This window comes from Balearica regulorum, chromosome 1, assembly GCF_011004875.1.
Source record: "Balearica regulorum gibbericeps isolate bBalReg1 chromosome 1, bBalReg1.pri, whole genome shotgun sequence".
Lineage (NCBI taxonomy): Eukaryota > Metazoa > Chordata > Aves > Gruiformes > Gruidae > Balearica > Balearica regulorum.
The window spans coordinates 84,760,446-84,772,817 of record NC_046184.1 but is presented as its reverse complement, the minus strand read 5'-3'; the positions used below and the strand labels follow the sequence as shown (position 1 = coordinate 84,772,817).

Genomic DNA, 12,372 nt, shown 5'->3' with positions numbered 1-12,372 from the left:
TCAGCTTCCTGCCTGACCTTAGATCTATCTTGTCACTATGGACTTGATGGGGGATCGCTGGGCTGCATGTGACCCACTGTCTTTGGCCCTCATCCTGACCTGGACTTGCTGTTCTGCATCCCAGCTCCTTCCTGGTGAGGCCACTGCTTGCGCCTGCCTTATTATTGTGTTCTGCTCCTGTCCAGCCTTCCATGGTGGAGCACCTAGCCCTCACTGCTCTCTGACACAGAGGCAGGACTGCTGACAAGGCTGCAATGTAGGTCCAAGGTCCCCTCAGCCGTGAGTGGGACATTCAGCAAGATTACAGCCCTGAACTTGAAAAAAAGCAGGCTTTGGCTTGTTGAGGGAATTTGGTAGGCAGTATCCCATGGGAGTTGCCCTGGAGGGCAAAGGGGTCCAGGAGAGCTGGTCAGACTTGAAATGCAACCTTCCAAAGCATAAGGAGGGTCCATTCTGATGTGTGAGAAGTCTACCAGGCCTGACAGAAGGCCAGCGTGGCTAAACAGGAACTCCTGAGAGAGGTTGACAGTGCAAAGGAAGTGCAGGGCGGGCAGGAGTGGGGCCCGGCTGCTCTGGAGGAATAGAGCCATTGCCAGAGCATAGTGGGAAAGCCTAAAGCGCAGCTGGAGTTGAAACTAGTGAGGAACGTGCAAAGCAACACAAAGGACTTCTATGAATACGTTGGTGGTAGAAGGGAGACTAAGAAAAAGTGGACCCCTAGTGGCAAAGGACGCACACGGTGCCTTCCTTGGCATGGCATTTACTTGTGTAAGGTCTGCTCTTAGGCCTTAGGTCTCTGAGCTTAGTGGCAAAATCTGGCAGTGATGTGGAGCATTACCCACAGAAGAGCAAGAGTACATTGGGGAGCAAGAGGCAAGCTGGATGTACAGAAGTCCATGGGTCCACCTGAAATGTGGGCAAAGCTACTGAGTGAGCTGAGCAAAGTGACTGCAAAGCTGCTCTCATCTTTGAGAGGTCATAGTGAGCAATGGAGGTTCCTAATGACTCGAAGAGGCATATGGTACACCCCTTCCCTGGCCATCTCCCCTGAAAGGGAAGAAAGTTCCCCCAGAGAACTACAAGCTCATCAGCCTAATCTCCGCCCCTGGGAAGATCACAAAGCAAATCCTCACAACTACTTCCAGTTGCATGAAGGACAAGAAACTGATAGGGAAAAAGACAGCATAGATTTACCAAGGGCAAATTATGCCCAACCAACCTGGTGGCTTTCTACAGTGAGACAACTATTCACTTCAATGAGCGGAGAGCAGTGAGTGTTGTTCACCTGGACTTAAGCAAGCTCTTTGCCACAGTTCCCCATAGTAACCTTGTAGCCAAATGGTTGAGATATGGTTTGGATAAGTGCAAGATAAGGTGGGTGAATAACTGGCTGGACTACTGGGCTTAAAGGGTTGTGATCAGCTGCTGAAACTAACTAGCAGCGAGTTTGCTATTTGCGTTTCTTGAGGATTGATACTGGGGCCAATATTGTTTAATGCCTTTTTTTTTTTAAAAGACTGCAGATCAAGAGACATGGTCATGCCCTGCCACAGGCTCCTTCTGCTCTCCTCCCCCTGGTTTCTCTCACTGAGAGCTACTCTGCATGCTTTCAGGGGCTGTTTGAGGCGATCTGCTTGTTTCTTCACTGCCCTAAGCATACTCTGCATACAGTGGGGTTCTTCTAGTCTCTCTCCTACTTTCATGGCCCTCCAGTGGTACTGTGTGTTCTCCTTGGACTCTTTTAACATCTCAGCTTCTTTCTTGGTCTCTGTGAGGCTACCCTCTGCTCTTTCAGCATTCTTTCAGTCTTTCTGGTGTATTTCTTCATCTCTCCAAGGCTACTGTATGCTCTCTGGGTCTCTTTTTTTGCCTACTTTTTTCCAGCTTTCTGAGGCTAGTCTTTGTTATCCCTCACATTTGCAGGCTTTATGCTATTTTCTTACCTTCTCTGAGGTTCTTTCAGGCTCTCTTCTAGTCTCTCAGGCTCTGCAAGGCTTCTCTGTTCTCTGGGACTCTTTCAACCTCTCCACTTCTTCCCTAGCCTCTCCAAAGCTTCTATGGCTGCCTTTCAGGCTTTCAGTCTGTTCCTTCTTCTCATTGAGGTGTCTTTGGAGCACTTTCACTATTTCTGCTGCTTCCCCATTTCTGAAGTTAAAGTGGGTTTTCTGGGGCTGTTTCAGTCTCTCTTCAAGGTTCGTGGCATCTGAGCAGCTACTCTTCTTTTCTCCTGGGACTTTTTCAGCATCCCTGTTTGTTTCTTCCCATCTCCAAGGCTATTCTCTGTTGCTCTTTTAGCCTGTCTCCTTTCTTAGCAGCTGCAGCCATACCCTCGTAGTGTTTTTTCAGGCTTCCTACTAGCTGCTTTGCCTATTTGAGGCTACCCTCTGTTCTCTGAGGCATTTATAGATTTTGGCTCATTTTCCCTTCTTTGATGCTGCTCTTTGGGGCACTTTTAAGCTTTTTTTTTTTTTTCTTTTTTTTTTCAGTCTTCTCTGAGGCCACTCTTGGTACTATTGAGTGCTCTGGAGCTCCTTCAGTATCTCTGATAATTTCTTGTTATCTCTTCAGTATTCTCTGGGAGGTCCTTTGCCTTGCCTCTTGATCCCCCTTCTTGATCTCTTTGACATTGCTACATTTTGTTTCCTTGAGCACTTACAGGCTTTCTTCCCTTCCTTGAGGCTACTTTATGTTCTCTAAATCTCTTTTAGACTCTCTATTGCTTTGTTGGCTTCTGCTTCGCTCTAGTTTTGTCTGGGGATCTTTCAGACCATCGTCTACTTTCCTGGCATTTGGAGGGCTATTCTGTGATCTTTCTCTATCTCAGTGTTTAATCAATTTTCATGGTTTCTCTGAGATTTCTCAATGTCCTCTGGATATATTTCAAGTTCTATACTAATTTGTCCTCCCTTTGACTATTCTGTATTCTCTGATATACTTGCAAGGCTATATTGCCTATATTGCCAGGCTCTCAAAACCACTTTACTGTTCTTTGGGGATCTTTCAGAACTATTTCTGGTTTATTATTGTTTTGAAGGAGGATGGGGGGGGGGGCGCGGATCTTTTCAGAGATGCAATAGCTTCAAGAGCTCTGGACTTCAACTGAAGTGGAGTTGGAATAGATCTCTGTGAGTCACCTTTTGGTGTTTTTTTTTTTTCCCCTTTGGTTTTGGTGGTAGTTATGGTTAGGAGAGAAATGAGCTCAAAGAGGCACCTTTTAAAAAATCTTTTATTTTTATATCATCCTAGTAAAAATCTTTTATATAAAGGCGAAAGTAGGTATTGCATAGAAGAAACACTGGTGCAAACATCACCTGGTGGGAATGGCATGTTGTTTCTTAGTGTCTACTATCTACTGCACAACAGATGGCTAGCCCATAGGCAAACATCTCCAGGCTTCCCCATACCAGCTATAGGATGAAGGTGCTCACCTCTGTGGAAAGAAGTTACATCAGAATTATGTATGCCCCACTCCATGCTGCTCCCAAGAACCATCTGCTTGGAAAACACCCTTTTTCTCTTTGTCTTTTGTATGCCTGACCAATCCATTGCCCAAGAAAGACCACGAGGATCAGTTCAGCTGTCTTCTGCTTGCACCCTTCCTGTGCGTGAGTTTGCATTTCATGCATACAAATGGGGAGGTGGACACAGGATAGGAGAGTTGGCCTAACATGACCACAGTCCAGGAACTCAATGCATGACATATACAAGGCATCTTCTGTCATCTTGGAGACACTTATGCCATTGTTTTTATCATCTCACCTGCTACTTCACTATGGGCACTTCTTTTGAGTGCCCTCCACCTGGGCTTCCTATAACTAACAAGCCTTGGTACCACCAGGAAGGAACAGAATTCACTGCCATGACTTCAGTAGCTTTCAAGTAGAGGTTCTTCAAAGCAGTTCTCCTATTATGACTCTGCTTAAGTTCTGCTGCAGCTTCCAAGCATGAAGCACAGTGAGACAGCAGTGGAAGGAACACTCAGAGAAACTTTCACACACTTGATCTGTTCTTTCATGAATTAGAGATACAGAGAGGTATGCATTTATACAAATAGATATTTGTGTATATTAAAGATACTTTTACTCAGTATCAGTTTTTATTTAAAAACATGCTAAAAACTTAGAGTTAAATAATCAGAGTGACATTTGGGGAAAACACACAGACAGCCGCCCACCAGCATTAGCAAAAAAAGTGCATACATACATGAGCCAAAGCTCCCTTCGACCAGTTTACAGGACAGTTAGTGCCTTCTCTGACAAACTGACTGATGCAGCCTCACACTTTCCAGGGCTGTTTTTTGTTGCCTAGAAAATGGCATTACTTTTCTGCTTTCAGGATGTCTGTCATCACCTCCCACATCACCAAGTCAGCTAGAAACACAGATCAGTCCTGCTTTTGACTCCCTTCCTGTAGGTGGCTTCATAGAGATGAATGCATGAAGCTCGTGTAACTATCTCACTTAATACTGTGCTTAAAATGCCTAAAGTAGTCATTACAAAGAGATTTCAGGATCTATGCTGCTAGATCGTGAAATGGAATGAAGCATTCTAGAAAAATAAGTTTGGATGGAAGGCAAAGTAGCTGAGTTTGCAACTACACACTTCATCTCTGAGTTACTCATAAACATTTTTTATTTCCTTATTACTTTCACTAATATATTTTATCATTTTTTGTACAAAAACTGACTGCAGATTAAAACTTAAGATGCGGCAGGTACCACTGTGCGACCCAAAAGGACACAGATGATGCTCCTGCTCAGCCCTGCACCCTGATCTTTTTGAATGCCAGAGAAAGCTAGAGAAAGCTTAAGCACCTCTGCCCAAAGGGACAATGCAGTGGAGCCATCAGATGAAAAATCGTCCTGTCTTTTCTTGCAAAAATGGGAACGCATCTTAGCAACTTTGGATACAGTCTTACATGTAGCAGCAAGTACACTGGACATCAGAGCCCCTTCTTCAACATGGAACATCCATCTCCAGTGGGGCTCAGATGCTCCTGGTCCCAACTTTTGTTAGAAATGGAAGTAAAACTGGATGCAGTTTCTGTGCTTCCCCTCTGCTTCTTCCCTGATTCTTTCAAAGGCAATCCAAATGAAATAGCTGAACCCGTATGGCATTGTCTGCTTCAGTGGAAAACTAGAGCCCTGTAAAACTTTGGGCATTGTGCTCATATGGGCAATGGCCATGCTCTAAGAATAGTAACCTCCTTCTTCACTGCAACACCCAAATTCATCTCTATATCTCCCACACATTCACACTCCTTCCTGTCACATTGATTTCATAGGAACTCAAAAAAGTGACACGTAGGCCACACAAAACACTACTGCTGCTAGATGTACAGATACATGCAGGACCTACTAGGAAGATAAATAGGGGACTAAAAACTCCCAGATATGAAGTGGCTCAACAGCTATTTCAGCCCACAAGGAAAAGATAGGCTGAATGATACAATGAAAATCATATCTTTTAAGAGTTTAAAGTATAAATATTGAGATTGGACATTAAGAGAAATTTGTTTACCAGAGGAGTACTTTGACATGGCATGGCTCTGAAAGGCACAAAATCTCCATCCTCAACAGTTTCTGAAACTCAGCCCAATAATGTCACAGTAAACCCCATCTCACACAGATGACAGTCCCCCTTTGAGAGTGACATTGGATGAGGTAACCTCTGAAGGTCACTTCTGACTGCTGCTAATACAAAAAAGCAGTGTTTCTTTCAGAGCTGAGGCGAGCCCTGACTGGAGTTAAATCAGAACATCCTCCAATGCCTGAGCCTTTCCTTCTTCACAAAACAGTGAAAACCTGGGACAAAGGGTAAATGGGGGCTGCTTGCAATGGAGCAGCATTGAAACTACAGAAATATATGTTCAAGATTTCTAACGGGAATGTTGGTAAAAACATGCATTGCAGTGAACTCTGAACTATCGCACTGGATGGACTTGGCAATCCATCAGCAAGAACCAATTCTGTACCTAAGGTGTGACAACACATACTGTCTCTGAGTGCTGTTTTGGAAATTGTCCCTTTCCTGCATCATCTGGTCACCCTTAATCAAACCACCTTTTCCAGCTCTGGGAGACAGCTGTCATCTGCCTGAGGAAACCCTTTTAATGAAGGGCATGGCATGACAATGTTGCCATCAAATTGCCATCCCCTTCCCTCATATCCAGCAACATGTCATGCCTTGGACAAACTTTTTGAAACAGACAACACAATCTGTGAAGTCTGCTGCCAACTGGCCAGTAGGTCAGACTGTAATCTCTCTCCTTTGTGCCAGGGAGCAGTAAATTGCTTACTCAGTACTTTTAGCTTTCAAAGTAGCATGACATCAAAGCAGCCAGAGACTGCTTTGGGTGAGTGAAGGCATTGGAACTTAGCCTCACAGGAGCAGGAAGCTCACCATCTGGTCCAATGGGAAGGCATTGCATTTCATCTGAGGAAAGAGCCTCTGATATGAAAGGAACCACCTTTGTTACAGTATGGGCATCAAGGCCCTGATAAAGGTAGAAAATGCCCCCCCCCCCGGGACTTGAGAAAAGTTATGCGTTTATTTCCCTGCAACAACTGTCAACTTTGAAAAACATACCCTCTGGAGATCGCACAGTGGTTCCCAAATTAATGTACAATAAATGTGTAAAACCAAAACCAGTAAGAAGTTACAAGTCAGGCAACTAAATTCTAAGCTATATCCATCATAATAATCATCATCATCATTATAATAATAAAAAAGTATACACCGTAAAGTACAAGAAGCTGCAAAGCAAAGCAGCTCCAATTCCTAGGACTCTCAGAGTGGCTTTTCCGAGTCTTCCAGTAAATTGGACACAAGGGTTGAAAACTTAATGGAAGACTTTGAAGAATTCTCCCTTGAACACACATAATTTTTGCACATATATCATGGATTAGTAGAGCAAAACATTATCTGAAGTTAAGAAACATTCTTAGAGCAGATCTATGATTTTGTGTAGAAAATCCATTTGTTTGGGAGGTTCCCCCCTCTTTGGCAAATAAATGGCAAATGTGAAACAGACAAAAAAATGAGTCAAATAACAAGTTGTGATAATAACTGGACAAATAACAACAAGGTAGATCGGTCAATGGGACGGATTCCCTCAGCAGGGCTAGGCTTGATACTCTTCGTGGTCATTCCTTTTGTTCATTTTTATGATGAGACAGAAGGGTTGATGTGATAATGTTTCAGAGGCTTTAGGCATCGTATTTTTTGCCAGTCCTGTGAATCTGCTGGAAGAGCGTCATGGAGAAGGCCATGCCAAGAATCTGAAGGAAAATAAACAATAAGGGCTTCAGTACAGGGAGGCTGCCAAAACTGCACTTGTCTCTGACTTGTGTTCATGGTCCAGCTGTAGTTTTAAAAGTCATTCTACACTAGCCATATTTCTCAAGCTTCAACATTGATCACTAAAATTGGATGTATTTTGTTCAGGCCCACAGCGATGTCTGGAGATGTATCTGTCAGAGCACAAATGGAGACAAAAAGCTCTCAGGGCTCTTTGTCATATGTGCAACAATTTTTCAGACATACAAGTCACTCTTCCTTTTTACCCAACAATTTGTGCTTGTTTAGCCAGATAACTGTGACTGAAAACATCAGATTCAGGTATTCTGCCCTAAAAGTATCACATCAGTGATACAGGAACCCCAAAACCTTAACAGATTATGATGATACTTCTGCATTTCTTTTTTAAAAGACTTGTTAACCTACTCAGTTCAGTGGCCATGATTTGACTCATTCTGGCAATTTCTAGAACTTGCTTCCAAGATTTTTAAAAAAAGTTCCCTAAGGGACATGGTAACAAATGACTAAATATGGGAACTCCAAAGTGGTGCTCTGAAGTCAAAACGCAGGTAAGCAAAACCCCACTGTATCATGTCTTCTTTGTGGGACTGACTACTGATGGCCTTAAATGAACTCTTAAAACCAATCTGACATTTTTGAAATCATGATCAAACTTAAAGGGGTTGAGCACCACTTTTCACACAGCAGAATCAAGAATGCTGACAGCAAATCAAAGCCATGGTGACAAATATCATACCAGTATTACCTGCATTATGAGGATGCACATCCCAATCGAACCAAGGACATGCTTATTCTCATCGAACCATGTCATAACTCTCTCATAACATCCCTGGAACGACAAAAGATGAAAATTGAAATCCCAAGGTCACATTTTCCTTTCACATGCATTCCTTCTATTTTCTTCCTTCCCACCCTTCCCTAAGCCTTGACTGAGCAAAGCAAGCCTTACCGTTTTCCACACTAATTCGGTGGAGTTCCGTCCACAGTCTTGGGAGTTTTCTGTACAACATCGGTCTGGGACTGTGTTTTCTCCCAGCACTGGGTACCAATCCGTAAAGTCATTCACACCACAGCATTTCATCTATCACAAAAGTAAAAGATTAATAAATTAACTAGCACAATTTGTGAATCGTGCACCACCACAAACTTTTACTTCCACTAAACCACTGTATATTTTCAAAAGGGCTGCCACAACACTATTGTATTTTTAAAGTGCTTCATGCTCAGTGATCACTAAAAGCAAATACCTAACAACATAAAAAACGCCTCAAAACCTAAAAGAAAGTAAATGGTCCCATGCCCAAGGTATGTTAGTCTTCTTGTCAGAGACATTAGCCCAAACACCAAAACATAAGGTAATCTGCCCACAACTGCTGAAGGGCAAAAGCCTAGCAGCCAAAGCTGCAGTTCTACCTATGCAGGTTTTGCTGCTTCTCCTCTGTTTCAGATCATCTCTGTGCCTATGATAGGCACAGAAAATCTCAGAGAGAGGTAAGCATCTTTCACCTTACAGAGTACACTTTGATCCTGGGTTTCATAGTACTCCCTGGATGTTCAGGAGTGCAAAATCAGAAACCAAAGCCTGCATTAGCCACCTTTTAGACTTGGCATGGATGCCACAGTTAACAGACTGCAGCAGCTTTTATGGTCAAATTGTTGGTTTTTTTTTTTCTACTGAGAAAATGTTACCTCTGCTTGAATGATATTCCATGCATTTTTCAGTCCAACATTGTTTTCTGAATTGTATAGCTTCATACCTTCCTTCAAATCCTTCTTTGCACTCTCACTGACCTGCATCATGTAAAAAATACAGAAAGTCAATGCACTGCTGTTCAGAGGAAAGGACCAAATGGTACAGACTTGCATATAGAATGCATCTCTCTCAACTTCTCTCACCACAAATTTAACATAGGTAGAAAAGCTCCATCATAGCTTCAAGACTCTCACAAGTCAGTGGGACCTTTCAGCATCTGCCAAGGCCTAGTCTCTCCCTCAGACTGCAAAATACTGGATTAATTCTTAGGAGACAGGACACCAAGCAGCTTCCCCTCTACTACGAGTCCATCATACAGTCACTATCTGATCCAAACTAACTGAAGAGTGTTCAGCAGAAATCTGCAGAGCTTACTTTAACTTTGCCAGGTAGCTGTTGGCAAAACCCCACAGCAGCCTCTCCTGCCTGTAACTTATAGCCTACTTTAATTTGCTAATATCAAAAAAACAGAGTCCCAGCCTCCCAACCTTAACATAGTTATCCCTTGCACTGGTTCAGGCAGGCTATAATAAATAGCCAGTACAAAAATCAATTGAAAAAAGGGCGTTATTATTGTTCTCCTTGTGGGGACAGGCTTGTAGGATTTATGATTTTCAAATGAGCTCTTCTTTCTTTAAAGGAGAAAGCTGGAATGCTTAACAGGAGATCTGAGATGTCCCATTTCTTATATAAATTTCAGTCCGAGCCTGGAGTCCTGGATGCAGGTAGGAATGTACTTTGGGTCTGACAGCAGTGAGCTGGCAGCCAAGAAAGGATTAACCTATGGGTCCTGGCATAAAGGTCAACTATAAGATCTGTTTCATCCCTCTTTGACATCCCATTCAAAATCAGAAGTTCACCCCAGCTCCCTGAAAGTGGCAGGCATCCTAATGCCAACCTGGGAACAGATACAAATCTGGTAGGAGTTCAGTTTTAAAATCAGTCTGGTTATGCTCATACTGTAAGGCTCTGCCCTGTGTTTAGCAGAGTTCTTCAGTTCCCCAAGGATTTTTCCAGTCTTACCTATCTGACAAGCCAGCCAGTTGTGCCTACTTCACTTAGTCTCTACTAGACAGCAGATTCCTACAGATGGGCTTTATGAGAAGCTGCCTCTTGATCCACTCTGCACCCTTGTCAAACTCTCTGGGACTGCCCAATCAAGTGAGCGAGCTGGTGGCATCTGGAATAACCTGTGAGATCCCAGGCCTCTCTCCTCCAGCCCTGTTCAAAGGTTGGCCCTGAGAAGCTAACCAGGTCTAAGTAGGACCTCCCACAACCCAGGTCCACAAGATGATCAGCTTCTTGCAGAGCCATCAAACAGCTATGTTGAAGGCTATCTTAGCTTTTAGGAGAAGACTAAAACAGAGGCCCTGGACCATGGGGGAATTATTTCACGGAGGAAATTGTAAAGCTCAGCAGGCTCTTCTCTCCTGTTTGCCCTCATTGCTTCTTCCTCCTCTTGCAGAAGCAGTTTACAGAAAACAGCCAAGATCTCAAGGTTAAACCTTCACCAAAGGGAAAAGCAAGGAGAACCCACATACTTCCATCAAACAAAAGCAAACTGAACCTGGTTTACATGCTAGTACAGATAATTAATCTATATGGCATATTTGCTTACCTTGTCCATATAAACAAAGAACAAAATGAGTAATATCAGCTCCGCCAGGAGAATTATCAGCAAAACGATGAAAAACTAGAACAAAGAAAAAACAGACAGTGTATACACACTTGCCAACTAGAGAGCAAACCTGGGGCTGCTAGAAACTCTGAAAACTATAGGCCTTGTCCTCTAAACCTTTCCTCCTCTACTGCCAAAAACATGCAAGTTTGATTTCAAACTATTCAGGAATATTGATACTACATTGCCACTAAACCTCCTATATGTCTCACCATCAATGAGGAAGCTCACTGTCTAGCTTAGGTTTTGCCCTACTACCAGTTTGCAGGTTTCAGCAATGCTTTTGTCTTGCTTTTTTTGACTGCTGTCACATCACGCAGCCCTGGTAGTCTCTTTCCTTCATACAGACTACAGAACAGATGCTAAACCCATTACCACAAAGATCAATGTGACGTGTCTCAGGAGTGACTCCCTAGCAGGTGGGCTTTAACCACATCTGACTGCATGTTGGAATAGTCATTATGTTACTCAGCACTTCTATTTCCAACTCTCTGTAGCTGAAATCTCTCTTTGCAGGGACATCCCAAGTGTGAGCTCCAGTAGTTTCTCACTACTTTTCATGCCCATTAGTTGCCTTTATGTACTAGTGGACTGCTACATAAGGCATGGCATCCCCCATACAGACAAGGGGAGATGTAGTATGCAGTGCAGCAAGCTCTCCAATCAGAAACTCATGATAGTCATGATAGCATAAAAAGACTTTTGCAGAACCTTGTAAGAATACAAACACTCTTAAAAAAATAACCAAAAAATTCAGCTGGTGTTGCAGTTTGTGTGGATAAACAACATAGACCTCCTTACTATTCTCCTTTTCCTGTACAACATACATACAAAACCAAGCAGCAGAGAGCAAAAAAAACAGGTGCTCATTTGTCCTCCAGTTTAATTCTCTGAGGTGGTCTAAGGAATACTGCCCAATACTGTTCCCCAACACCATGTGAGGGAGACTTTCACACAAGGAAAACTCACATGCTCCTCAATGTCACAGCACCTGTGATTCATAAGCTGTGACTGACTTGGAAGCTAGCTGCTTTGAAAGCCTTCCTCTCACCTTCTGCCACAATACTTCCCTCCTCGGGGTGGGGAGAAGCATGATGAAGCCTCCTGGGTTTATGCAAGAGGAGGGACCCACACTGTGTTTTCTGAGAAGGGTTCCCAACCTCTGTGCTTCAGTGCTGGACGAAGACTGCCAAGGATCAGATTATTATTTTTTTAATTGGTAAGGCCTGGCAGAGACCCTGACTTCTTAACTTTGGGTCAGATGGTTTCCACCAACCTCTGACAAAGGTCTTAGATCAGGGCAAAGTAGACAATATCCATGAGAGGCTTTGAGTGGCATCCCAAAGCAGCTGTGCTTAAGATTTTTCAGTCAATACTTCTAATAGAGTTTTCCAGAAGGGCTATCCAGGTTGACCCTACAGTTCATCTTTAACCATTCAGAGGTAACTGATAGTAATTTGCTTTGCTAATACATTAGAGCACACAGGATAAATGTTCTAATACACCAATGGTATCACTGTGACCAAAGCTATGGGATGTCATACTGCAAGCATACAGAACATTGAAAGCCGAAAGCAATGTTACAGTGATCCACAAGACAATTTTGCACTGGACATTTAAAT

General features: G+C 43.2%; 1 protein-coding gene across 5 annotated transcripts in view; it reads right to left on the bottom strand.

Annotated features, from left to right (window-relative positions):
• Positions 1-3,208: 3,208 nt before the first annotated feature.
• TSPAN9 (tetraspanin 9) overlaps positions 3,209-12,372 on the bottom strand; it is a 177,152-nt gene continuing 167,988 nt past the window's right edge. For all 5 annotated transcript variants that reach the window (XM_075762543.1, XM_075762508.1, XM_075762518.1 and 2 more), the window contains 5 exons: positions 10,691-10,765; positions 9,009-9,110; positions 8,269-8,400; positions 8,065-8,148; positions 3,209-7,279 (listed from right to left, as the gene is read on the bottom strand). In XM_075762543.1, coding sequence (XP_075618658.1) covers positions 7,208-7,279; positions 8,065-8,148; positions 8,269-8,400; positions 9,009-9,110; positions 10,691-10,765 — 465 coding nt within the window. In that variant the 3' untranslated portion in view covers positions 3,209-7,207. The remainder of the gene's footprint in view (positions 7,280-8,064; positions 8,149-8,268; positions 8,401-9,008; positions 9,111-10,690; positions 10,766-12,372) is intronic.